The sequence below is a fragment of the Amphibalanus amphitrite genome, unplaced genomic scaffold (genome assembly GCF_019059575.1).
Source record: "Amphibalanus amphitrite isolate SeventyFive unplaced genomic scaffold, NRLGWU_Aamphi_draft 000011F_arrow, whole genome shotgun sequence".
In the NCBI taxonomy this organism is placed as follows: Eukaryota; Metazoa; Arthropoda; class Thecostraca; order Balanomorpha; family Balanidae; genus Amphibalanus; species Amphibalanus amphitrite.
The window spans coordinates 301,436-328,947 of NW_024881507.1; the positions used below are offsets into that span (position 1 = coordinate 301,436).

At 54.6% G+C, this 27,512-nt stretch overlaps 1 protein-coding gene across 4 annotated transcripts; it reads left to right on the plus strand.

The window, feature by feature from the left end:
* LOC122381598 (rho GTPase-activating protein gacT-like) lies at positions 1-27,357 on the plus strand. Of its 4 annotated transcripts, XM_043365958.1 has the most exons (12): positions 1-441; positions 1,855-1,970; positions 17,006-17,066; positions 17,618-17,751; positions 18,125-18,262; positions 20,930-21,131; positions 22,042-22,204; positions 22,768-22,845; positions 24,141-24,328; positions 25,263-25,379; positions 25,868-26,075; positions 26,297-27,357. In XM_043365958.1, the coding sequence occupies exons 2-12, from the start codon at positions 1,867-1,869 to the stop codon at positions 26,572-26,574; spliced, it is 1,671 nt and encodes a 556-aa protein (XP_043221893.1). In that variant the 5' UTR covers positions 1-441; positions 1,855-1,866; the 3' UTR covers positions 26,575-27,357. The 4 variants fall into 4 exon arrangements, with proteins under 4 accessions (XP_043221893.1, XP_043221923.1, XP_043221913.1 ...); XM_043365988.1 differs by lacking the exon at positions 25,263-25,379 and having other exon boundaries at positions 131-441; XM_043365978.1 differs by lacking the exon at positions 22,768-22,845 and having other exon boundaries at positions 131-441.
* The last annotated feature ends 155 nt before the right edge of the window (positions 27,358-27,512 follow it).

The window sequence follows — 27,512 nt, forward strand, 5'->3', positions numbered from 1 at the left end:
TTTGTTTTGATTTTTCAAGTAAGTGTTTGCACTTTAACCTGCTATAGCAATAATTTAGTAAAGGAATTTCTTTGTCCTTGATTTCCATTTTGTCAGCGAGCAGTGGCGCTTTAGCACACCACATTAGCCGACAAGTTTGTTATGGTTCTGTGTGGAAAGAGGCGTCGCGGAGTGAGGGCGGCGCAGCTGCTGCCGGATGAAAGAGTGGTATCGATTTTCTGGGCCCGGTGCTGGGAGGGGCTGGCATAGCTTAGGATATCGTTAGTGGATGGTATAACATCTGTATCTGCTTTATTATAAGTTTTGGAGCATTTTCTACGCATAACATAGCTTTGTTGAGCTGTCGTCTCGTTGGGGATTGACGAGTGAGAAAGGGCGGCGGGCATCAAGACTGAAGATCGGTCTGATGAATACGGGTCACCGATTTGGCTTTGGATTCAGGTATGTATGATTGCTAACAATTGAGTCAATATTGTACAGTGAACATTTTCGATTTTTATTCAATATTTGACCATAAATGTGGATGTATTTGTATGCCATATCAATTTGACAGATTTAATTGTACACACGTCTGGTAACCAAAATCTGATTCAATTGAAGCATGTTCGTTGCACTTTTTGCTGATGTAGTCATCTTATTTTTTATCAAATGACATGTATAGTTGCAGAATTGCTGTTTTGTCCATCTTCATTGTAACAGTATTGTGTCAATTCAATCCTAGGTAATTCCTTAGTTGTTAGAGTTACAGAATGTTTGCTATAATTAGGTAGGTACAATACCTACCTACTTCTTTCATTAAAAGACGGGATTCTTGTTATAAAGGGTTGGAACTTTTTCAATAGCTTGTTTGCATAGAAGAGCAAGATGAAAAGATGCTAAATACTTTATTCATTGCAATGCAGTTACATTTCAATTTTACATTATTTGTTTCTGCAATGCTGCTCTTTTTTAAGCTAATTATTCATTTAAAGATATCTGGTTACTTTAATTCCATTAGGAAGTTAAGTGAGCAAGTGCTAGTTTTCTTTGGATTACCTTTTCAGGCAGCTTGTTTTAAGCAAAACTGCTGTGAATAATGAACATACACTAGCTTGGCATATATCAAGTGGTGCACCTAATTATAGGTACCTATTGTGAAAGGTTATCCTCTTTCCTTTTTTACTTGCAGCTATTTCTAGTATTATAAAGCTCTCTTAGTCTTCTGGAGCTGATCCTTCATCTTTTTTAGAGTGCCTACTGAAAGTTTATCTCTCTTTAAATGTCTCCCTTTAGCATGGTGAAACTCATCACACTCAAGCTTCTGAATAGTGTGTGCTTTTTACTCTGGCATGGTAACAACAGAGTAACTTTTGAGCCAGCAATCAAGGGAGGGACTGAACCAATAGCTAAAGAGAATTTGGTATCAGCTGCAAAAGGCACCAGGAGAAGTTCTTAGTTTATGACTTGGGTAGCTGGTATGCAAATATTTAACATTAATTTTTATTCAAACATCCAGACAAGTTTTGGACCCTTGGACTCTTTAAGGTGACATTTTTTTTTTTTTTTGGGAGGGGGGGAGTGTGCAATAGGCAAACCAATTTGTTGTCATTTGAGCTGTGATGTCAGATCAATGTTGTCAAATGTCATTGTACCTGGTGGTCTTGGGGCAAGAATGTGAACCGACTTCTTTCGTGAACCGATTTCTCTGACTTCTTGCGGACTTGCAACTATTGACCACAGCCCTAAGACTATCTAATGACAGTTCTGGGACGTGTAACAATGTTAACGACAGGGAAATCTGCCAGGGGTTCGGGGCCCCGCGGTCCGCGACCCCAGCTGATACCAGCTGACACTGCATCTGCTGTGTGTCTCCAGTTGACATGTGGGATGACTTCCTGGACTGAGAGGATGCATCGGAGAGCCGCGACCTTCGGAACGGTGGTGACCTCCTGCGGTCAGCCGACGGTCCCCTACCCGCGACGACTGGAAAAGTAAGTCCTTCACCTACCCGCTTCTCCCCCCCCCGCCCTGGAAGCCTGGAAGTATTTTTCTTCTCTTGTGAATTTTTTTTTATTTTCTTTTTGTTTAATCAAGTGATCACTATCAGCACGGACAAACGTTAAACTAGATTAGTTGTCTTACCAGTCCGAATCGGCTACATCTCCTCTCTCGGACGGTAAAGTGCGCCGTCCGCCCGTTTCGGTACTCGGATGTGGGCCCGTCTGTGCGGAGGTGGAGGTGTGCGTGCAGTGCCGCAGTGGTGGGAGGAGCAGGCCGGAGAATTCCACGCAAACACCTGAAGGTGACTAGAAGGGTACGGATACCACGATCTCGCATACACGCAGCGGGAAAGGCGCATACGACAGAATACAAATTATGAGACCTCGGGTACGGAAGGCTGCATACAACGTCATTCCGATTCTGAATCACCGGGTGCACGCAGCTAGTTTTTTGACAGTGTAGTAGTTCCTTTGCTTATCTGCTTTAGCAGAATGTTCGTCATACCAGGCTCAGATTGGTGCTGCCTTGCACCGTTTCCTGTTTTGGGTAATGTCCTGCGTGTTTCGAGCTTTTCCAGACTGAAGATGGGTGAGAGTTAATGTCCGTTGAATCCATTTTTCAACACGACTCTTGTGTTGAACATTTGTTGCCAGAATCTGCTCTCCATGTTCTGGATAACACCGTGACAAACAGCCAGCAAATCTCGACCTAGCGGTCTCGTTTCCAGTCCGTTACCGCCGCGCGACCGCCGCGCCGTGAGGCGGTCTTCGGTGTTCGTGAGTCCGCCACGCCCGGCGCCCGCCGTAACTAGGCCGGCTGCCGTTTCTTCATACACATGCGCGGCTCCGGAAGCGATTACGGGCGCGCCGGTGCGTTCTGGTAAAACACGGACGCACGTCTATCATAACTGTTTGTCTGACTGGCGCGGCGGGCCGGCTGAGCGGACCGACCGGCCCCGTTACCGTCTGCTCGCCCGCGCCGCCGCTCGCCGCTCGGGACAGACCGCTTCCGGCACGTGACGTCACGCTCGGGCGGACGCCGGGTCCGTCGGAGGATCCGTCCGACAGGACCGACAGGCGGCGGCCGTTTGATATCGGATACCCGGGTCCGTTGGCTGGTTTCCGGGTCCTCTGTGCCTTATTCACCGGCTGTGATTGATGGTAAACATGTAAACATGGCGGCGCGGTTATTGTTTATACCTGCTGATTGATGCTAAACATGTCAACATGGCACGGTGCTTTCGTAGTTGGTTTGGTTATTTGTTTATCTGATGCGAACGCCCGAATGATGAACCATCTCTCAGGAGAGCATTGAATTAGACGCGGCTGCAACGGCGCCGTGACAGCTTGACTAAGCGCCTGAGAGAGTGACGAGGCATAGTACACGACTCGAAAGTCAGTCGGCTGCCTGTTCCGGGCTGGACTGCCGTCCGGCGCGGCGGTGTGAATATTGCCGGTTCCTCATGGCCCGCGGTGCCGGTAATTAGGAGCGCTCCCACGCCTGTAGAAGTGGCGGAAAAGGATTGCATCGGACCTGGTCAGGAAAAGTGGCTCGCAGTCCTGCGATTCTCCCAGCGATGACCGGTGCCTGGCGTGGGCACAGCGCGGTGGGTGGCAGAGGACGGGAGGGGCTGGGGAGGACGGGAGGGGCGATACAGCAACGAGAGGAAGTCTGTGTGGTGTTAGCTTCACAAGAAATGGCTGAGCGCTGGTGCCACGTGCCCTGACCTATCGCACTCTGACGTATCACCGAACTGCCGACTTCCTTTCCTTTGAAACAGCACAGTCACAGTGACGCTCCGCCTTGTGACTCTGTATGATGCGTTATCGGGGCGACTTCCTCCGTGTGTAGCGGCTTCCTCCGCTGTATGAGGAACCAACGGCCGCAGACCCTGCTGACCTCACATTGCTGCCGCCGGGGATCTCTGAAGATTACGCTAGAAAATGTGTTATTTATACTCAACAGACTGTTGGTTGTTTTGATGTCCATTGTCCATGCATTTATCAACTCACTTGGTATGGCTGCTTTCCACTCCAGACGTCTCGTGTTCACAGGTTATTATATCCGTTGCGATCCACACGAGACGGGCAGATTTGCAGTGGCTGTTGTGCCTTCAGTAAGCACCTCCCGGAGCATTGTTGCGTCACGGCGCGATGGCGCGGTTTGTGTAATTCCTGGGTGGCGTCCGCCTTTCACTGGTGGTCACGCACCACGGGTGTTTGTGACAGGCCTGTGGGAGCCTCCGTCTTAGCCAGGTGAGGTGATTTAGCCCAGTTGCGTCACGCTCGTGTTCCACTAATGCAGGGCGGTCAACGGACGACCAGGGGTGTGTTTGAGGACTTCTGAGGTCGCGGGAGCTGTTCCCAAGATCGGCATATGTGAGGAATCACCTGGGCCAAGCTCAGGTGTGTCTGGAGACTCCCGGGGCCGCGGCAGCTGTTTCGGAGCTCAGGTGTATTTGAAGACTCTCGTGGTCATGGCAGCTGGTCTTAAGCTCAGACATATGCGAGGACCATCGTGGACGCGGGTGTTGGTCCCGGACTCAGGAGTATTCTAAGGACTCGCCTTGGCCGCGGGTGTTGGTGCCGAGCTCAGGTGTATGCTAGGATCGCGGTTGTTGGTCCCTGGCTCAGGTGTTCGGCCGGTGGCTCGATCTCAGGGTCGCCGCCCGGCCGACGGACCATATCGGGACGGCGTGGTCGGGGGCCGGTTCGATCCCACCCCAGGACGCACACACAAGTGGGCGGGACGGATCGTGGCGTATGACTCCGGGGAGGAGAGGGAAGGTCGGCGGTCAGCACACAGCTGTTGGTATGTCGAATGACTGGCGGGCTCTATCAGCAATGTTAGCTTTGTTCTAGATGCATCCGAACTTATTATTACTTACAAACTGTTATTTTGGAAGCGTCCATTCCAGGTACGATCACTCATCGATCAGCGGGAAATCGTAGCATATGCATACAGTGAGGAAATCCTGTTCGGCCGCTCGGACACTGCCGGCGGCGGGACCGGCTGATACGCTTTACCCGGGTCCCATGCGCCGCTCCGATAATCATGTCAGCTGCGCAGGCCGGCCCGCCGCGAGCGTAATTTTAGGCCGATAACGCACCCAGACACCCGAATTGACGGTCCACCGCCTAATCGGTTCTCGGTTTTCCGTGGCGTCGCAGCCGCTTTCCCGGACGTCTGACCGGGCGCGGCCGATCGGCCGGCCCCTGGATCGGCGGAGCGAGCAGCACGGCAGCCTCACGGCGCGCCGGTAGTTGCACCGTGCTGGGGACGGCTGGGGGCTGACAGACATGACGGGCCCGGACAGCGGCCGTCCCTGTCGCCGTCCGTCTTCCGGGCGCCCGTCCGGTCGGTGTGTTTAGTCTGCGGTGGACGGGCCCTGCCGCTACCGCTGCGGCTGCTGCTGCCGGTAGTGAGCACTGCTGTCCTGACCTGCTGAGTTACTGGCTGAGCCTGGTCTGATCCGACCGACGGAGTTACTGCCTGGGTCTGGTTGACTGAGTTACTGGCTGAGCCTGGTCTGACTGGGCGACGGGCGTTGATACCGGCTCGGCCCGTCCCCGACGCTTGGTTTTCGCAGCGGCCGCCGCCGCGCCTGACGCCTCGCCAGCTGCCAGTGACCGCCCGCCGCGAAACTGAGCCGCGATGGGAACTGGCACCCGTTTCGCCACACGGTGGCGGGCGGTCGGGGCCGGCCGGGAGCTCGGTGGTAGCTGTGCCGTCAGTGACGGCGGCCGTGGGTGTCCTCCTCTGGACAGACGGCAGGCTGCCATGGTAGTCGTAGAGCTATTTATGATCGCATGCATATTGACTGTCTCTGTTGTTGCCAAACTTGGGTTAGCCAGCCACCGTTTTATCCCATGTGCTGGCAATGATGGCTAAGTGCGACGTAAGTTACGCCGTGACACCTGTGGTAACTTTCACGTCGTATTGTTCAACAACGTATTGTGTCCGTCTGACGAAATCGGGCGTTAGTTCTTCGCTCTGGAGTCATCCACCGCTATTGCGTCTGAAGTTATTTGTCATTTGTAATGGCGGTGCCCACCAACAATGCCACCGGTGCCAGCTAATTGGTAACCGGGTTTGGCGTCTCCCTCCCCCACACCTTGTATGCTTTTACAAAACGGGCATAAGCTACTGGCCGTCGTGACATGCCATAGAGAATGTAACTCACGTAAAACGTCTGCGCTGCCCATTCTTAACAAGGCTCCGGCATGTTGAAACTGAAGGGAATTTATCGCTGAAGTATTACAGGAAGGCTTGCAAACTGCTGGAGCCATAAACATTGATACAACTATCCAAACATTGAGTTCATGCCCGCTGCTCACGGGATATCCAGTGTTGGGACAGCGAGACGTGCATGACTCCGGAGGGGCCTCGTATGTTCCGGACAAAACAGGACATTCCTGACTGCAGACGCGGTCAGCCTTGCCAGCGGACCGGAAACAAAATACATCCTTTGCGTTCCTTACAAGATAAGTCGCATCTTGTAGGTATTTGGGCTTATGGATCGAGTGCGCATTTGGCAAGAACTCACTTCTTGAAGGTTAATGTCGAATTGCGGCAATGCACATGCGCAGGATTTGCTCATGTATGGTCGATTGTAGGCTCATGTCGGAGAACGGGCGACTAGACCAATTCCGCTAAATTGTCATTTTTTAGATCCCTTTCTGCATTTTTGCGTCCGTGGTCTCCAGGAACATATAAAACTCTACAGATATGGAGTCGGAGCATCGGCGTTTTTCGGCGATAATATCGTGTCCGCTCACGTTTACCGAGGCCGTGCGCGGGACGGACGATAAAACCTCGGACGGCTCACGTTTGCTGCGGCCGGTCTCTGCACAAGAATGGCATTGTTCGGCGATCAGCGAGACGGGTACACGGGACGAACCGGCCGGTTCGGGGAGAGGGAGACGAGACCGGACCCTGACCGGACCGGGGACCGGGGACCGGGGATGGGGTGAACCGGCGGGTCAGGTGTTGAGTCTATCCTCTTCACTCCTCTTTCCCCTCTCTCACCTCTCTCCCCCTCTCTCTCTCTTTTCATCCTTTTTTTTCTCTCTCTCCTCTCCTCTCTTCATTCTCATTTTGTTCTCTCTCCCCCGTCTCTTGTGACCCCAGCGAGCGGGCGCGTTCACAAAGCTGAGCAGTGGGCAGTGCACCGCCTCTCTGTCACGAAGTCAGCCCCAGTCCCAGCCGCCTCCTACCAGCGCTGTCAGTAGGCGGCACGTGTAGTGTGTACTGTGTGCTGTGTACTGTGTACGCCGCACGGTGACCTCGCTGGGATGTGGCCGGGCGTCACTTTCACTGAGCTGGGGCGGCGGCCCCGCCCCAGTTTGACCGCGGCTGACCGACCGGCCGCCGCGGGCGATCGCTCACGGCGCCGGTATGTGCCGTAAGATGAGACGCCGGTGGGCGGGCGGACGACCGGGTCGTGACGGGCCGGCCGTGAAACACGTGGCTGGGATTGGGTGGCGTGGACGGGGAGCGAATGAAAACATGGCATTGGGCCGCGGTTAATGGAGGCTGAGCTACGTATGTCAATTGGTACGAAGTTTGGATAGGTTATTGGGAATAAGATAGCACGCATGGTTTTATTTTTGGCATTTCACCTGTCAGTTTTCTCTGAACGCCAACTTATTTGCCGACCTTTGCAGTGTTTTGGCTGACAGTTACACGATCCCTAAGTCTACCAGCACAGTAAACTTGATGTGACAGTATGTCAGACGATTGGCCAAACCGAGGCATTTTGTGCTGTATTTAGCGTCATTCCTCGAACGCAATTATTGCCAGGGTTTTTTATTACAGCTACAAGGAGAAACAGACGCTGTGGCAATTACATGAATTTGTTGGCCGTGATGATGACAATTTGCTTTCCTCTATTTACGTCTCTCATTTTGATGTTCCCCAGACTGGTTTATGACTACATAGCACCGACTGTTGAATGCTGATGCTTATTAGTTGAATTGGCCAGCGTCCTGCCGTTGTTTACCATTACGCCGGCTCTTCCCGTCTTCCATAAAGCTGTCTCGCCGTCACAGGGACGGGTGGCTCGGCCCCGGTCCCCTGGCCCTGCCGCGCAGCCCCGCGGTACCGGTAGTGGGCGGAGGGCTCTCTCCAAGGCCGAGCCGACGCATCCCGCCGCAGTTCAGCCGGCGGGCTCACTCCCTCTCCGGGCCATGTGACCCATAACGAGCTGCGTGAAAACACGGGTGGGCGGTGCCGGCGGGGGGGGGGGGGGGGCGGCGGCGGGTCGTGTCCTTCGCGTGCCGCCGCTGTATCGGTGGCGCTGGCCACTTGTTGACACACGGCTCGCGACGCGGGCGGTCGGCCCTCGGCGGCCAGTAGCACGCGTATCGTGTGCCAGTGCGGCGGTACACGCTCCGGTCACGGCCGCTGTCGGGCTGACCGGGTGAGCTGCCCCGGGCGCCGGTCTTTCCCGTGGTCTGGTGAAGCTCTGGTGTGCCGCAGTCTGCCGTCGGAAGGCTGCCCTCGCTGCTGCGCCGCGGTGTGCTCGTGGCAGTGCTCTGTGCGGCAGTGGAGTGGACCGACCGATCTGTGCGCTGTGTGCCTTGCCAACCTTTCGTAGCCGCCCGAGGCGCGTTTGAACCTCCTGTCTGTGTGTTCGGCTGTCAACTGGTCAGCGCTAACCGCTGCTCCTCTGACGTGGCCGCTGTCCGGACGTCCCAGCCATGGACTCGCTGTGCGCAGGCTGTCAGCGCGGCCCCGACGGCGTCCACCGCCGCTGCCGCTACGCCATCGCCAGGTACTGACGCCGGGCTCCAGCGGTCAGCACAGGCCGCTGCAGAAGTATAGAGCCGGCGTGTTTGTGCACTTGGAACGGGGACAGATGATGGGCAGGAATCATTAGGATGACACGGTGCAAACAACTGAAGCTTAGTGTCTAGATGATGTGACGAACTGAGTGTGTGGGTTAGGGTCAGTGGTGATGCAAACGCCAGCCCCGACCTGCTGATGATACCACTGACAGTGATGTCAATTATCCGAATTCGGTTGTAGGTGGGCGTAATTGAGTTAATTACAGTTCCGTGAAAGGAAACCGGTACTGATATCCGCTAATGGAGGAGCCTGTTCGTAGCTGTTTGACACCAGGGTGTGACTGTGTGTCCTGACCTTGCCCACGAACTGGTTTTTACTCGGCGGCTAGCCGCCTTTAGTCTACCCACTCACCAGACGCCGCCCCCGCCCGGAATCCAGCGCAGGCCTTATCGCGCATTTCTGCGAGCTCGTGCGTGACTCGGCCCTGTCCGGCAATCCTGGACTGTGAGGAACAGAAGGAACTTCCCCATCCGGTCACTGTCAGCTCCGGCTCAGTTTCCGTGTGTGTCGCTCGATCACGGGACGGGGACTGGCACTGAGTCAGAGGCGGGTCCCCTGGTCTGCTACTGGGCGAGGTCTGATGGTGGGGATTGGGGTGTCAGACCGCCGCGACGGGTGCTTTGTGCTAGGGGAGTCTGACGTCACCTATTGACGTCAGTGGGTGAGATCATAGTCGCACTCCAGATGGGGGTATGACGTCGTTTTCTGGTGAGAGATTGAGGGCTGACTCAGAGGCCGGTAAATAAAAACCAGGTGCCATGAGCACGCTGCAGAGCTCTCAGGTTGATATCACCGACTGCCCGCCGCCCGACGGACCCTCTCACGGCTGGGGAACTGAGCTCTGCTCTGCACCTGTCTGGTGCTGGGTATCGCGATCCCGGCGGTGAAGCCCTGTGCCTGACACGGGCAGCGCTAACCCTGGGAACGGCGTGGGACCGCCGCGGCCGGGACAGGCTAGTCCCCGGTCTCCCGTGCGCTCCGATGGGAACCGTAGTCCGCCGCACCGCGCACCGCATGGCTTTTTTCATACAAAACTCTTGCACCTCCGCTACCTTGCACCACATTACACCTACAGTCTGCCCCTGAATTACTCTGTAGTACAGAGTAATTCAGGGGCAGAATGTATTGTGCAGTCTGCACTGGGCTAGGAATATCAATGTTTTCTGATCTTGCCTGATGTCACCATCTTAGGCCGACATGCTACGACATCTCAAAATCTATCCGAACAAAGGTCTGGACGATAGTCATGCTTTAACATTGGCTCTGATATCTGTGTGCGCCTTGTTTTACGAACCATATAATCCATGCGCGAGCTGATATGTGGCCGTGTAATCCGGGGCGTGTGAGATTTTTCCTGGCGGCCTGGGGTTTGCGCTGGGGTTACAGTCGGCGGGCGTGGTGCACATTGCACCACTGTGCACACACGACCCTGCAGCGGCGCTGTGGACAAAACCAGCCGTATCGGCCTGATAAGCGGCCGCTATCGGCACCCGGTAGCGACCCGACCCCTCTCCCTAACCCTGTCTGCCGCAGGGTTGGAATTTCACTTTTTTGTTCCGGTAGTGGAGTACAAAAATTTTGGGCCAGTGGAGTACAACTGTACAGCGTTGGGGTGGTCAACTGCGTCTGCATAGTGATTTTTGTGCAGTGTTTTTCTTTGTACCTATGCATGTAGAATTGTAAGCATTTGAATAAACAATACAGTGTGGAAAGCAATGTTTATCGAGTGACGCAGCAAGACGATCGACTAGAACTTTTTTGTTGAGAGTGGCAAGCATTATGTGATTGTGTAATTGAGTGGTTAGTGGTCATAGCAAGGATTAGGTTAGCAGCTAGAAGTAGGGACGAGTCGATCCAAAAATTGGTGCTCTCGTATGCACCAGGAAGCACTACTTAGTCATGCAATATAATGTAATGCAAGCTATAACTGAAAGCAAGATTATCTGAATTTGTTAGACTTCAACTTATGTATAGGACTTCACTTTGTTGGATCATGCTTATGATTTAAAATAAGAATGAATATTCAGGGTCAGAGAAATGATAGTACCTAGATCAGCAAAGACAATTGGGAGGCTAATGATAGTGATATTGACTCCACTCCAGGTAACAGTCATGAGTCAAATTATCAATTAATCATCATACTCCTATTTACTATCATGAAAGGAACCAGACCAAAACCAAAGTGGAACGTTCACTTACCGCACGGCTAATGCCAATGCCCACGGCCCGTATGCTTGATTACAATTATAAAAGACAAAACCTGTTAGGTTGTTTTTACAACTATACTCATAGCATGGAAAACAGGCAACAATGGAAAACAAACGAAAATATACAGCCAGCTTCGAAAATTTGGAAAACGCCGCGGCACAAATATCGGCGCGGCGAAATCAAGCGGCCCGTAGAGTTGGCACAGCACACACCACGGAGTCGCGACTACGCTGCGGCGACAGGACCCGGAGACAGAGGTCGGAGTACAGCCTTTGAACACCAATTTCACAATAACCATAGGCCATCTGGCCAAAAACTGCCTACCATCAGAAAGCAGGCTCAATTTTGTATCTGTCATAGCCGGGCCATGAGAAACGGAGCTGTGTGGAGCATACAATTGGCAAAGGAGTACAGGATCTGCACTTCAAGTTTTATCATCGAGTTTCCAGTTCAGAAAATTTCCAATATTAACAGTTACGGCGTTTCATTTGAGAAAAGTTGGTCATTTTTTGAAAGGTTATATTTTTCTCCTTTTTTTAAACCCCAAACAATCATTATTTGAGCATAAGTTACGATGCAAATGTCGAAAGATTCCAAGTCGTCTCCCGATCAAAAACCATTTAAAATTCCATCCTTAGGAGAACTGAATCGCGACTCCACAGAAGCTGTGCACAACTTGAACATCTCTAACAAAAAGACAATCATTGCGCACTTATTTCATATTTGTGCGATTTGTGCTGTGGTAGGTAGCGGAATGTGTAAGTGTATACCAATACCTTGCGACGTATATTCATTCATTTTGTGGCCGGCTTGTGAGTTTTACTTGTAATATCCCATGTTTCATTTTAATTGCATGACAATGATGAAGGTTACAGCTAAATTATTAACCTCATTCGCAGCTGGCAGATACTTGTCTAGCTTGATAAAATTAATGTGTTAATCAAGGTGTCTGCTTCCTTGATATCCCTATGATCGATCCCTATTACGATAGGTACACATGCAGCTTTTAGTCCAGACCAAGGCCCTATATACTGTCCAGACCAATAGGTACTCCATGGCGTTTTTGATAACTTTGTACCCCATCATCATCATGGATTTGGACTTGGCACAAATGCAAGTCATTCTAAGTTATTAAGCTCACAAAATACAACATTTTACATGTATGTTTATTTCATGTACGTTGTCTACAGGACCACGTAAGCACATAATTTGTTGAGCATAACACAGCAATGTACCAGTACAAGTATCAGTCCTGGTAGTTGTTCATCACGGCTGGTGGATGTTATGCAGGATATTTGGCTCTTCGATCCTCATTTTGCTGTGCATTGTACTTGTAGTTTTTGCCCTGACTTGGGTTGGGCCCCTGGGCTGGGATGCAGTTATTGCAGAAGCTGTGTTTCCACTGGGTACCTGTAACACAAGGGAGTATGGACAGTTCATTGTCAAATTTCACACCCTTTTATTTGTGTGGGACGCGTAGTCATTGGAGTACAAAAATTGTCATTTTCCAGTGGAGTACAAAATTCCTGGCGCATCTGATACCAGAAAACGGCAACTTTTCCAACACTGGTCTGCCGGGCTCAGGGGTCACGGGCGGGACACCGGCGGGCGGCGGTCGGTCGCGTGGGCCGCCGAGGCCGCTGTCACACGGCATAAATCAGCAGTTTGTATACGCTGTTTGTGCGGACCGATAAACGGCGATAAGTCGTGGGTGGATTGTGCCGGCCCCCGGCTATCACGGCGCCGCCTTACGACGTCCGAGCCACAGCGCCCCGGGCGTGTTTGGACGGTATTTGTTAAACATGTGGAGAGCCATATCCATGAAGGAAAGTGACAGCTTTCACTGAGTGTCGATGGCTGGCGGGAAAGTACCCGCACGGTTTTTAGCATTTCAGTTGCTTACGGAGTTCATCAGAGTGCTAAAGAATTGATTAATGCTGACTAGCATCATTAACCCGCGCCCTGCTGGGGGGGGGGGTGTTTGAACACCCCCCCTTGTGGTTTTTCGCGAATATCTCAAAAACGGCGGCGCGGAGCGCCGCCGTTTTTGGTACACCTTATCATACATCAATTCTACACATGTTGTGAAAATTTCAGACCAAGGTCATTCAAGGTCAGGTCACCAGGTCACTTGAAGTGACCTCACCTCATAAAAACTTTCAATGTCTGTCATAGCTACACCGAGTGACCGATCGCTTTGAAACTTTCAGCGATTGCTAAGAGCAATAGCATGTACAAAATGTATATCTCAGAATTTTGATATCGATGACCTAAGGTCAGGTCAATTTTGCGACCTCCCCATTATAAGTCAATGGGAGAAAATTGAAATGCGCCTCTTTTGGATGAAAGACATTATACACACTCCCAAACACCGAATTACAAGTGGTTTAGACACACTGAACTTGAAAATGGTGTCCGTGACCCTTGTTTATGCCCTGAGGTCATCTTAGGTCACAAATGGTATCTAACAGTTTTTCGCAAATAACTTTTGATAGAGGCATGCTAGAGCGATGAAAACGCCTTAGATGTGTTCAGCTCGACGATACGGATCGACTGATATGCAACATGACCCTTTCCGGTCAGGTCATGACCTTGACCTGAGGTCAAATTTTCAAGTTGACCTTTCAAGGTCAAGTTATAGTTCATTCGATGCGTCTTGACGAGAGGAACACGATGCCGGTAAAAGTAAGCTCGTACAAGGCTTGGGTCAAAAGTTATTGCAGAAAAACTGTTTTCGAAAATATCGGCTATTTTTGCAGTTTTTGCCCCCTGCAGGCAAAACCGTTGACCTTAGGTCAAATCTGAGAGAATTACTCAGAAAGAGCGTTAATAGGGCTATCGAATGCGCTTTTCCGCGGCGCTGTAGCTCTATTGGTTCCCGAGTTATGCGTTGGCTTCTTGGAAATTTTCGACATTCGACCTGGAAATCGGCGAAATTTTGCCTTCAATGACCTCTGGTGACCTGACCTTTGACCTGACCAAAAAATTGACCGAAGTGATTTCGTTATTATTTTTTACGCTCTTTCGAACGCCGCCTTCCGCGTATCGCTACGTGGCCCAGGAGCCGAGTTACAAGGGGGGGTGTTCAAACACCCCCCCCCCCCCCCAGCAGGGCGTGGAAATCCAGGACCCCCAGCAGGGCGCGGGTTAACGTATCATAATGTGGAATGTGGATGATTAATGTATCAGCGAAACCCGACCGGGTCCTAATTTCTGTTGGCTGTGGGATAATCCATCGGTCGGTGTTCGGTGGCTTCACTCGGAGTGTTATCCTGCCCTCAGTGCAGCGGTGTCGGTGTCGCGACCACCGGGCCAGCTCCGCCTCTCCAAAGACCGGCTCACTCATTCAGCCAATTGGCGACAAAAAGCTCCCGAGGCCGCCCGCGCTGGTTAACGGTTACAGAGGCGGGCGCGGAGGGCCCTCCGCTGCATGAGCCCCGTGAGACACGCCGCCGGCGCGGGCCCCGCGCCGCCGCCGCCGCCGCGAGACAGTTGACTTTACCGTCCGACGGCGCCGTCTGCGGCGCTGTGTTTACGAGCCGGCAGAGTCACGGCGCAGTGACGGCTGCGCAGCGGCGCACCGTTACGCCCGCCTCGCGTCACGGCTCACACGCCGCTGTTCGTCACGCCGGGGTGTCACGTCACGGCAGGTGTGACGCCGTGATGAGATACCGGGCCGTGATGCGGCCGTGGGAAGCGGCGCGGACGCCCGTCCGGTCTGGTTGCATCAGCGGCGTGAGTGGCGTTTCCTGACGGCGTGGCTCAGATGCCGCGATAGGTGACCGGACGCCCAGATCCGAGATAGGACCGTGAGTGGAGACAACTCTGGAGAGACGGGTCGCGCACAGTGACATTGCTGTGCATACCTGAGTTTGTGTTGCCGCATTTGTGAGCTGTGTCGTCGGCTGAACGATACGGATGGTCTAAAAATATGGTCTAGTTTAAAATGTGTCTGCATTCAGGAAATCCGTCAGGTTTAGGCTAAAAACGGCAGATCGGCTTGATACACTTATTTTTCTGAATTTCATTTACATTTAGTTGCGATATTCTCTGCACAGAGCTGGGTTCAGGCGCCGTTCCGCGCGGCTGGTCTTACGGTGGAGTTGCTGCGCCGGGGTGTGGTCTGTGTGCCGGTCACAGACCCCGCCCCGCCCCGTGGGCCGCCGGCCATGACCGCCGGGTCGGCGGGGAGGGGCGCCCGGCGGCGCGTGGTCGACCGGCGCCCCGACCCGGTGTAAACATAGTGAGATCAGCCGAGCACTGCGGTCGGCCGCCGCTGGCCCGCCGCCCACACCGGGACGACCCGAGCACAGGGCACGCAGGGTCTGTGTGTGAGGAGGTAGCGGGGTCAGAGGATGGGGTCTCGAGACGATGAAAGAGAGTTGATGGACGTGGGAGCTGAAGGCGTTGGAGAAACGCTGCTGGCAAGGTGCTTTGTTGAATGTTGATTGTATGGTTCATAGACTGGAGTAGACCGAAGCACAGATCAGTGTTCGGTCTTTGCCCTTGTATGGATATGGGCCTGCCTGTAGTCCGCATTGGTTATCGTTGTCGGCTCGTTTCTCCGTTTGTTCCTCGCCAGGAAATGGTCGTTTGTGTCGATCGGTGACGCTAACAGCTCCCGGCTGGCTCAGTGAGCTGCTGCTCCGCCGTCCGGTGGTGGTTTGAGCTCGCCGGTCCGACCGCTGCACACAGCTCTCCTCTGATACCATCTCTGCCCGCGTACCGCCTCCCCACCGACCACGCCCGACAAAAACACGCCGGGCACCGCTCACCTCTGTACCGCCTTCCTTCCGCGGCCGATCGAGCGGGTGGTGGGAGTGTCACCGGAGCCACTCGATACCCACCGGCATAGCCAGATCGGCTTTCGATCGGCTACCGGCTGTCGCTAAGGAATTGGTGGCGTTTGGCAGCAAAAACGCCAGCCTGTGACCCCGTGTCGGCCTAACGTGTTCACAGGGAGCCGTTCAGAGTTTGTGCGCTGTGTGCGGAAGTCAGAGCGTAGGAGGCGAACAGGTTTATGTGTGGAGCTGGGAGCAGACTGACACTGACTGACGAGGCCAGTCGGCGATTCATTCACTCGCACCTGTTTGAGGATTGATGATTCTTAATTACCGTGAAGTTCAGCCTGAGTGTGGGTGTTATCAGCCATGAGTGTCTCATACGTCGTGCGTCACACTGTACCGGTTAGCTGTCTAATATGTCGGCCATTCCTGCCCTCCACACCGCCGACTTGATCCGGGTTACACCGCCCACGTCATCCCATGCAAGTGCCGGGCTGACTAATGTCCATTTCCTGTCTGCACTGGAGACGGTTCCGTTCTCGGGCGACTTGCATGACCCATTTTGACCCACGGAATGAACTGCCGGACTTGGCGGGGAGGATGTTTGTAGTTGGTTACAAAGAACAGAGTAGAACCGAGCACGACAGGACATTGAACAGCGAGTGAACTCGCCGCCCTGTGTGCCCGGCCGGCTCCACCGCCGTCTCTGTTGGCTCAGTGCGCGCCGGGCCGGTATTGGGCCGTGTGGCGCTCTCCTGACCACTGCCTGTTTGTTAGAGGGACCGGGGACCCCGGCCTCGGCTCTCACTATTTGCATCGGCCGTGGCTGCGCGGCGCGGCGCGGCGCGCTCCCTGTGCCCCGGCGGCCGGCGGCACAAGGCCGGGCGCCCCTCCTCCGCCGGCTGCGGGCCCGCCGAGGTCGAGGTCGCCGCAGCGCGCTGTTCCGGCCTGGGCCCGCGCTGTATCTCGGTGTATGGAGGAAAACAGCATCCGCCTCCTCGGATTGGGCAAAAGATGGCACTAGGCTTATGACCCAGGACGTAGAATAACTATGGCTGCGTTCCAGCTTAAGAGAAAGAGATTTTGATCGTGTTGTGGGGTTAACACTGAGGTTAAAGTCATGTTTATGAGTTAACACTAAGGTTTTGTGTTCTGTGACTAACATGGTTTTCGTTTTGTTTCAGAGTGAAGTTCGGCCTTCCGCTGGATCAAGTATGCAAGAACGACATTCCTGGTCCTCTGCTGGTGAGTCTGTCCGACTGGGTCCCTCAGCTCCCGGCTGTGTGTGTCGCCTGTCGCACGTTCCCCGGTTGCACAAACTGAGGACCGATGCCGGAACCGGCGCCGCGGCTGCGCGGCTAGCCCCACCCCGGATGTGCGCGGCGCTGAACTATCTAATCTGACTATGGGGCCGCTGTGGTGTGGTGAGCACTGTGCCGAGCCCGGCCTTCCCACGGCGGGCAGAGGGAGGCCGCCGCTGTGCTGGCGCAACTGCACTGCAATGCAGAGTAATGAGACCTGGTGTTGTACTCGTTACACAACCTATGGCCTGTGATTATTGGACCTAACCCCCAGGGTGGCCTGTTGTGTTTGGCAACCGGCAGGGGAGACGACACGCGACCACTAAATGCGACCTGTGAACAGGCTGTCGGTTACTTTCTTTCCATATGAACGTCTGACAAAAGCCATCGGCCATCCCAGCTTGCTTTCCTGTGACAAACCATCGGGAATGTCACTGTTCGTCATCGGGGTTTTCTCACTGGTATTATGTAACACGCTGTGCTGTTCTACTCCAGGTACTGATTCTGAAGCTGAACAAGGAGGCGCCGTTCCGGAAAGATGTGTTCCGGGCGCCGGGCCACCAGGCCAACATGAAGAAACTGGTGCATTTCCTACAGAACGGCCGGCTCGTCAACCTAGATAATTTTAGGTGAGCCTCACAGGATGTGCCAGCTGTTGTACCCGGACTTTCTGAACTTGTTTGACCAAGTTGTGAAGTTTGCAATGCGTGTAAATAGTTCGTTTTCCCATAATAAAACTACGAAGAGTTTGCATTTTCCTTAGAACTTCCTTATGCGAATGCGGATCCGCATACTTCTTTGTCCAATCTAGAATCGCTTTATTTCCGGCACACATTTGCGGAGTTTCTGTGATCGTGAGACCCACTGTGCTAGATCCAATATGATGATTTCCCAGGGAGTTGTACTAGTTTTATTTTGATATGCACCAACTCCCATGTTCAATGAGTTACATGTTTCCCGTCTTTTCCTTTGTATCCTGTAACACACCTCGCCTTGTTTCAGCATATACACGATCGCGTCTGTTCTGAAGAAGTTCTTGCGGAAGATTCCGGACGGCATTTTCGGCCCGGAGAATGAGCAGCAGCTGTTCCAGACGATCGAGCTGGACGACCCCGAGCAGCAGCGGGACGACATTCACAGGTACGGAACGAGGGACGGGGTCCACAGCGGGACGACATTCACAGGTACGGAACGAGGGACGGGGTCCACAGCGGGACGACATTCACAGGTACGGAACGAGGGACGGGGTCCACAGCGGGACGACATTCACAGGTACGGAACGAGGGACGGGGTCCACAGCGGGACGACATTCACAGGTACGGAACGAGGGACGGGGTCCACAGCGGGACGACATTCACAGGTACGGAACGAGGGACGGGGTCCACAGCGGGACGACATTCACAGGTATTGGGACAGCCCGCGGTGGCAGGAACCAGAAGCGCTGTCAACATCCTCTCTCTTACTGAACTACAAGAGTGGGTTATGTTGAGATGGGGGTGCGCGTTAGGTTATGTAATAACTATCTTTGATCGACACGATCTTGTGGTGTAGGCGAAGCCCTATCAACGGCGCGGAATAAAAGAAAAAAATGATATTGTTTCAAGCCGGAGAAGGGGCCGCTGCCTGCTATTTCTGGCTGTCTTATTTCGCATCCCCGTCACATTGATGCTATGTTACAAGAAGCTATTCTTGCTGCCGAGTGTCTGTGATATCCCGAATGCCTTGTTGCCTGATCGACGTCCATGTAACCGAGACGGGTGGTTCGTTACCTCTGTCGTAATCACCGCTCCTCTGAGCTGGATGTGGAATAGTTTCGCGGGGTGTCGGACGTCCAACCAACCCTGCATCTTCTGCGAGTGATCCTCTGATCTCCTGGCGTCTGACAGACAGACGGCTGACAGACAGACACAGAGACTGACGGACGGACAGACGGACACAGGGCCGACTGGCGGTGACGCAACATCAGCGGGGGGAGGGGCTGCTAAACTGCCGGCCGGGCCGAGCGGCGCTGTTCTGCAGTCTGCGGTCGCCACCGGTCTGATGTATGGCCGGCCGGCTGGCGTCTGGCGACGCCGGGTCCGGTCTGGCCGGGATCGGGGCCTGAATCTAACCCGGTCTGGCCGGGATCGGGGTCTGAATCTAACCCGGTCTGGTCAGGACTGGGGTCTGACTACAGCCCGGTCCAGGCAGGACCAGAGTCTGACTACAGTCCAGCCGGGGCAGGACCGGGGTCTGACTCCAGTTCGGTCTGCCCAGGGCCGGGGTCTGACTACAGTCCAGTCTGGCCAGGACCGGGGTCTGACTCCAGTTCGGTCTGGCCAGGACTCGGGTCTGACTTTAGTCCGGTGTGGTCTGGTCTGGTCTGACTACAATCCGGTCTAGGCAGGTTTGACGTCAGCTCAGTTGGGCTCGGATCGGGCTGAGCCGGCGCTAGGCCTGGGTGGGCTGGTCGTGTTGGGTAGGGGTGACCGTGAGTCCGTGGGCATTGCAATACTGGTCGGGATTAGCCTGTATCCAGCTATTGCGGTGAAGGCGGGTAAACACTGAACAGCAGTTGTGGTGTATGCGCCATGCGTCCCCTTTGAACCCGTCCCGTCTGTGGCGGCGGATTAGCCGCTGCAGAGAAGCCCAACAGAATGGCCACTGCAGACTAGCGGCCGCAGGGTAGCCACCGCCGCAATGTGACGGACGCCTGTCACACCGGCTCGGTCCCGGGGTCCGTCCCTGTTCTCACTGTCGTGCTGCTCTGACGCACAACAGTACACAGGGAGCACGTCGTACGACTGAACAGATGGGAAACGGGTAAATAGAGGCGAGAAGGAAGTCTGACTATCCGCGGGAGCTTGACGATCTGCGCAGTGCCGGGTCAATCGTGGAGTGTGCTATCGCTTAGTGTTGGCACTTGGCAGTCAGTTGTGATAAGGAAATCCACCCTTGACAGGCGATAGCCGTTTGTAACACCAAAAGAAAGAAGGGGTATTATGGTGTTACGGTGCGATAGGCGATAATCCGTGGCTTGTGATAACACACGGATTACTTGATGGAGACACTTGGGCTGGTCAAGTGTTTTCGTCGATGCTAGGGAAGAGGTTCGGGTGTCATTGCTACGCCATGTCCCATCTCGTAAACAGCGGTGCTGGCCCACCGCTTGGGACGAAATCACCAATCACTCGACGATGGCCACGCTCTTCAGTTTGATATTTTACCGCAGCTTTGTGTTATTATTCGGCTGGGACTTCAGACCGAGACCCGAAAAGCTTTTTGAGATAATGATCCCGTTCAGGATTCAGATAGTCATCGTCTCGATTTTTAGAACTCTCGTAATCCCTCAGCTTCACGCGTGGGACGCTCTGAAAACAAAGTAGCCGTGTCCGCCGATTGTTTGGTGGTGTGCGACGGTTCATCGATTGTTTTCTCTAAAAGCCACCCGCGCCTATCATTTCCTGGTTGTCAGTGTGTTCGGTACCCGCGTCACTGTCTCCCCTCGACTCCAGCCCACCACATTAGCGTGCGCTGCTTGCTCCCAAACCACGCCTCTGTGTGGTCACCTGATGTGACTGCGCCCTCGTGTGACATCCCCTCTGACTCAACCGACATGATGGTGCTCTCCGCTCCTGTCAGGCCACGCCCCTTCCCCTGTGACATCAACTCACGCCTCTGTGACCTGTGACCTCTAACCTGGTTGTCCTCCCTCAGGTTAATCACCTCCTTGCCGGTGTACACTGTACACCCAGCACCTGTGACCTGTGACCTCTATGTGATGTGACCTGTGACCTCTCTGTGACCTGTGACCCTGTCCCCCCTCAGGTTAATCACCTCACTACCAGTATACACCCAGCACCTACTGGTACTCCTTTTCGGCACGTTCCGAGTGATCGCCACCAACGCCGAGCGCGCGCGCACCGGCATGACCTCTGAGGCGCTGGGCGTGAGCGTGGCGCCCTCGTTCTTCCAGAGCTGCGTCAGCGACGGCCGAGAGGCGCGCCACGAGGACGTGCAGCGCTTCAAGGTAGGCGCCGCGCCGGCCCAGAGCGAGGCGAGGCATGGCTCGTACTCTGAGCTGCTGCGTACCTGACGGGACGGTCTCTAGAGTGGAGGCTGAGGGGCGGGGTTGTGGGTTTCTATTTTCGCTGTCTGGCTTTTGGTGCACAAAGTCGTTTGATGAGCACACCGCGTGTCGTTCGGGACCCGGCGCTAGTGCCCTGATATTTTCTCACGCGTAGAGTAGGCGTGCGTGTGACGGGCTGCTGGCGTGGCCTGGCGTCACCGGCGGGTGGTAGTAGGACGCGCCTGTCCCGCCGGCCGGACCCGAACTCACCGCGCCGCTCTCCCCCCGCCACCTGCGCTCGGCGCCTGTCTAGGAGGAGGTCACTGTGAGTACTGCCCTCCGCACGGCGGCCCGCCTCCGTCACTGGGGGGAGGGGTACACACGTGCATGGCGCCAGGGCGCTGAGAGTCGTCAGTGGCCGACCGAGCTACCTACCCCCGGGCCGCATGAACAGTGTAGTTTAGATACCCGGCCGACGCGCTGCCTGATACGTGTAGTTATGAATGCGCGCGCTTGGAATGAGGAGAGCCCCAGGGTGGTTAGTTCTGGGGGCTGGGTTTATGTTTAAATGAGACTGTTCAGTGTTTTCTCGACCGCTGGAGACTTCTTCGAGCTCTCCTCAACATTGAATTCTTGTTTGTTGTTGCTGTTTTTTTGTTTTTTTTTTTGTTTTTTGTTTTTGAAAGCCTTACCTTGTTTATGATTGTATGTGGGGTGTAAGGGACGCTGGCGGATGCGTAGGTTTCAATGTTGGGTCACTGTCTTGTGTTCGATGTGACGATTCAAGTGTTCAATGCTCGCACTGGATCGTGGTCTTGATGCTGCCATCTATCGACCACGTTCAAACTAACACCTGACGGCTGTCCGACAGGTGGCGATGAGGATCATGAAGTTCCTCATCGACAATTTCGGCGTGAGTAACCTGTTCGGTCGGGACAACTACGAGTACTACGCGCGCATTACGGGCCGCATCCTCAAAGTGGAGGAGGACTGGATCTTCAGCTTCCGCTACCCGCCCGATAACGTCATATCACGTGAGTGACGGAGGCGCGCTGACGTCATCCGATGACGGACGATGGTGGCGTCTTGGGATGACGGCTGGGGGTGTGGATGATTACATTTACCCTTCACAATGGTTATGACTTGGCGACTGGGGGTATTGTTGTGGCTTGGGGCAGGCCCCGTGAGCTTGGCGATAGTTGCAGCACTTTTATGTGGATGTTTGGTGGGATTTGCGGGCTTGAGTAACGGCATTTATTGCTGGTGTCGGTTCATGGTACTCGTCCCCAATAACCACCAGTCCTCTCGTCTCACAATCTTCTCCATCTTTAGTCAGACGGTCCAGTGCCGTGTGGCCCTGCCCGCAGTCCACTCCATCCCCATGTGTCTTATCTCACCCTCTTTCAGTCGTCCTTCCCTCCGCATCGCCCAGCCTGGACCCTCAGCTCGAGCTATTCCTGCCCGATTCCCCACGCTGACCCCATTCATACGTCCTCCGTCCCACTGCTCCGGCCGGTCTGTGCTGCTGTTTGTGGTCTGGTGAGGTATGTCGTTCCGTGTTGTGTGGCTGCTGAGCCATCCGGCGGTGCTGCTGCAGGGGTCCGCACGTTAGACGCTCAGCGGCAGTGGATCGTTCAAGAGATGGACCATTTTGGCGTGCGGCTCAACCTGGAAGGTGTGGTGGCGGAGCGCGCACGATCCGTGTACTGCTACCCTCTGCGTCGTAACCAACATTGGCTAGATGTCTGCTATATGGCTGCTGGGTGTCCGAAGCATGTTTGTCGGTGGATGAGATGTTAGATGTTTGCCCTGCTTTCGATGTGACTAACATGAACTGACTTCCCCTCTTAAGATCCGTGTACAGATCGTTATGTTCATTGTACCCCGGCTTCTCTGCATAGTTGTACATGTATGGATGTGCAATAGTGTATACTGCATTCATGAGCGCAAAATGGCCTCGTCATCGACGCATCCGTAGACACTAACAGGAGTATGCTGCATTGCATAAATGCTGTCGATGTCTTCCATAGTAGTGAAGTGCTGGTATTGTCAACGCCAGCTTGTGCGTATGTGTTTAAATTCAATCAGTGTGAGCGTATCTCGCAGGCGTTTCAGCAGCGCAGCACTCGAAGATCGTGGCCGCGCCGCTATATGTCTTCGCCTGTATAGCTGATTTCAGCGGTGCTGTCCGTAGTATACTAACTCAGCGACGTCCCTTGTCATACTTGTAGCTGTGTTAATGTCGCAGCTCCGTCAGCAGGTCGGTCCCGAGTCCGACCAGTCGACGTGCTTTCCGTGCTTTGCATGCATGAAGTAGCCTGCTCCCTTAGCCGCTGGTTGACGTTCAGCCCTTTGGACCCCATTGGCTATATACAGTTCATTGCTTCATTGTCTCGCTAAATATCATGTACAGATTGACGTGTTCCCTGTTCGGTGTTCAATGCCTTTCTGCCGGTTAACTGTGACACGACTTGGCTGAGGGCCGTCATAGGGAGCTGCCAGGCTGACACCATCTTCGAATGTGGCGTGCTGTTTTTCATTTCGTCCCGAACGATTTTTCTCCCTTCGCAGTCATTTACATATGAACCCTGTTCGACTGTGGCGCTGAAGCGACTCTTCTCTTTTCTGTGACTCCCTTCATTCCCTCCTTGTTGAACCTGCTGACCCCTCTGACCCCCCCCCCCCCTCCCCGGCAGCGATGTCGATCCAGGAGGAGTGTCAGTCGACTCCCGCACCTAGCTGACCCCTCTGACCCCCCCCCCCCCCTCCCTCCCCGGCAGCGATGTCGATCCAGGAGGAGTGTCAGTCGACTCCTGCACTGCTGCACCTAGCTGACCCCTCTGACCCCTCTAACCTCCCCCCCCCCCCTTCCTGCAGCGATGTCGATCCAGGAGGAGTGTCAGTCGACTCCCGTACTGCTGCACCTAGCTGACCCCTCTGACCCCTCTGACCCCCCCCCCCTTCCTGCAGCGATGTCGATCCAGGAGGAGTGTCAGTCGACTCCTGCACTGCTGCACCTCCCGGAGGGCTCGGCGGCGGCGGCGGCGGCGGCCGGGGCGGGCGGCACTGACCCGGCCGGCGGACCCGTCCCAGAGAACACTCTCCGACAGAGCTACACGCGACTCAGTGTCAGTCTAGAGGAGAACGGGCTCTTCAAGGTGAGGCGTCGAAGTGAGCTAACGAGCTACCTACTAACCAGTTAAAACTACTAACGCTGCAGTGGTTACGGAATAGAAAGGGTGATAACACGGAGGTGGTAAATACAATATGCAGTAGCATCAGCTAAAATGAGAACTAAAAGCGTGATGTCGAACCTAGGTAGATGATTGGTGGAGGGCTGACACATCAGCTGACTGCTATAGAGAGTCTGGTAGGTATGGCAGCTGCAGTATGACTGCGCTATGATAGCGGTACGACTAACCGCAATCGGTGCTGTTGGCTGGTTGCATGTGCTGTGCAGATGTCGCCGCTAACTGCCTTTGCACGCTGTATGTAAATATGTTCCACCCCCGGCTACGCTGCTGCCCCTGTCGCGTCAAACTCCGGCGAACGTTGGGATCGGGGATTGGGCTACAATGAACATATACACGGAATTTGCGGTCTGTTCGAGTCCTACAAGCAAAAGGTCACGGTCAGACACACACACACAAAGCAGACACATTGGCCCTCACTTTTGTGACCCTCATTACTTTATTTGGCAGACATGTTCAGCAGTGAAGCAACGAGTAATTACTTTTCAGGTTGTTGACGGCTGCTTGCGTCATTCGATCGGAACCAGATGCGGAAAGGATGTTGAAGCGCATGTTTTTTTTTTCGGCAACATGGCGTCGAATTTCTCATATCTGCACAGACCCTTCACCTCGTACTCGACACTCAGCCCTCACACGCTCCGCCCTCCACTATTTTTCTGCTCCACAAGCCGTCACCACACACGGTCACTGAGTTACCACTCGTCTGGACCGGTCTGGTGTCGTCCGTTCGCTCAGTCGTAGCTCCTCCGCTGGCCCCTCTCCGTCGGCGTCGCTTCCCTTCACCATCCTGCTTCATTAGCCGGGCCGCTGACCGGGCAGTGGTGACCTGACCTGCCCCCAGGTGGCCTCCGGGCCCAGCTCGTCCGCCTCGAGCTGCACGCTGAAAATGACCCTGGACGAACTCAGAGATATCAATAAGTACGCAGAGAGCACGAAAAGCCTCTCGTTCCTGCCGCTGGTAAGGGTGCCTCGCTTACCGCTCGGGTTTGGTGGGTCTGTGCTAGAGCTAACCACTAACGCTACTGCTAACGGCTACTTATCGCTCGCTAAGAGGGACTAACCTTTTTACTGGCGGGTTTATCAGAGGAGTGAAAGTTTTTGAATAGGGAAAATTTGATAGAAAACAAATTCTTATGGAACATTTTGATTCACTATCAAAAGTTAAATTAACACACACTTGGTCGGCAAAGAAAGGCTGGCCACTTTGAATATATTGTACATATGTTTTGGACACTTGTGATTTTCGGAAAACGGCAGTCGCTGCTTGTCCGTAACATTGATGACATTTGTTTAGTTTTCAAACTGTATTCCATGTCTAATGTCTCAATATAGCGTTCTTGTATACTTTCTGTTTTCAATATCGCTGTGTAAGCTCTGTACACACAGCCGTGTCGCTGTGTTGGCTGCAGTCGTTCCAGCTATTCTGACAAACAACGCCCGCTCCAGGTTCACGAGCGGCAGACGGCGCGCATGCGCACTCGCTCCGAGTGGTTCCTCACGCCTCTGGAGCTCAGCCTGCGGGCGGGGGCGGCGGCGGCGGCGGCGGGGGCGGCGGGTGAGCCGGGCGCGGTGCCCGTGACGCCGCCCTCTGCGGGCGTGCTGCGGGGCGAGCGGCGAGCCAACACGGCGCCACGGCCGAGCCTGCCGACCGCAGGTCAGTGTGGGGCGTACCGCCGGGCGGGTGGCTGGGGGCAGGAATACCGGACACGCCGGTAAACTGAGTGAAGTTGTTACCGGGTTCAGCAGTACCATTATATGCTTGTTTGTGTGCTCAACTATGTATAATCGTCAAATGTTTGCTGTGCTCCCTCCGACTGCCCAGCTGACCGAGGTGTGTGCCGGGTGTGTGTGTGTGTGTGTGTCTGTGTCCGGCAGGCGGTGGCGGCGCCAGCAGTGTCGACCGGGACAAGCGGCTGGTGCGGCGATCCTCGAGCAAAGACAAGGAGCGCCGGCTGGTGCGCCGCTCCTCCAGCAAAAAGGACAAGGAGAACGGCGCGCAGCTGCGCCAGGCGCTGGCGGCCGCCGGGGGCGGGGGCGGCGTCGAGCCGGCCGCCGCCGACGAGTCGCCCCGCCGGCCGCTCTCCGAGCACGAGTGCAGCGAGACCAGCACGGTCGGACTGCACGTGTCGCTCACGTACAAACCGCGCATCTGAGGGCCGCCGCCGCCGCTGCCGCTGCTGCTGCTGCACCGTTGCCCATTCCAGCCGTCGATTCCATTGAGTCAGAGTACAAAGTGGGACTGCCTTGGGCGGCCGCCGCCGCCGCCGGCCGCTGCGGCTCGGGCCGCCGCCACTCCGCTTCTGTCGTTTTGTGATTTGTGTTCCGACTCTTCCATTTTTCTACAGGCGCTCGGGTGTGCCGGCGCCCAGACTGCGGGTCGGGTCGGGTCGGGGAGCGGTCACGGCCGCCGGGCTCGCTCACTCTCCGATGGCACACACTCACGGCGCGGCGTGGCGCACCGCGCGCCGCACGGTTCGCACGGGCCGCCGGCTGGCCCGCTATTCCACGACGCGAGTCTGTTTTATACGTATCCTAGCTTTAATATGTTAATATATTCACACAGGTTTCTACACTGCCTCAGGGGCCAAGATAATAGTTATGTCCGTAGGTGAGCGCCGACCCGCCGACGCGCGCGGTCGCCAAACGAACCAAATGAGCCAGGAACCCCCCACCAGCGCCGCCCGACACAGAGCGCGCGCGCCACATATTGTCCCGCACCGACTGATATTGTGTTCTTGCCATTGCCATTGTCGCGCGCAGTTGTGTGCAAAGTGCATGCTCGCTGTTATTATTTATATTTTGCGTATTTATATTGTTACCAAAACGTTTCTAATTTATTAAAATAGTTCGCTTCGTTTTGTGTGGGCCGTGCATCTTTGGTATATTTTGTACTCTGCTCCGTGACGGTTTCTTAATAAATATTATACGTTTTTGTACCGGTGTCGTCTGCTTGGCTTCTGGCTGGGAGTGGGCGGCGCGCTGTGAATGCTGCCGAGCTGTCCGCGCCCGGTGCATGGTCCGTGGCCGTCACAATCGCCGCACGCGCCACCGCCCGCCGCACTGCCGCCGGCGTCCCCGCCATAGACGGAGA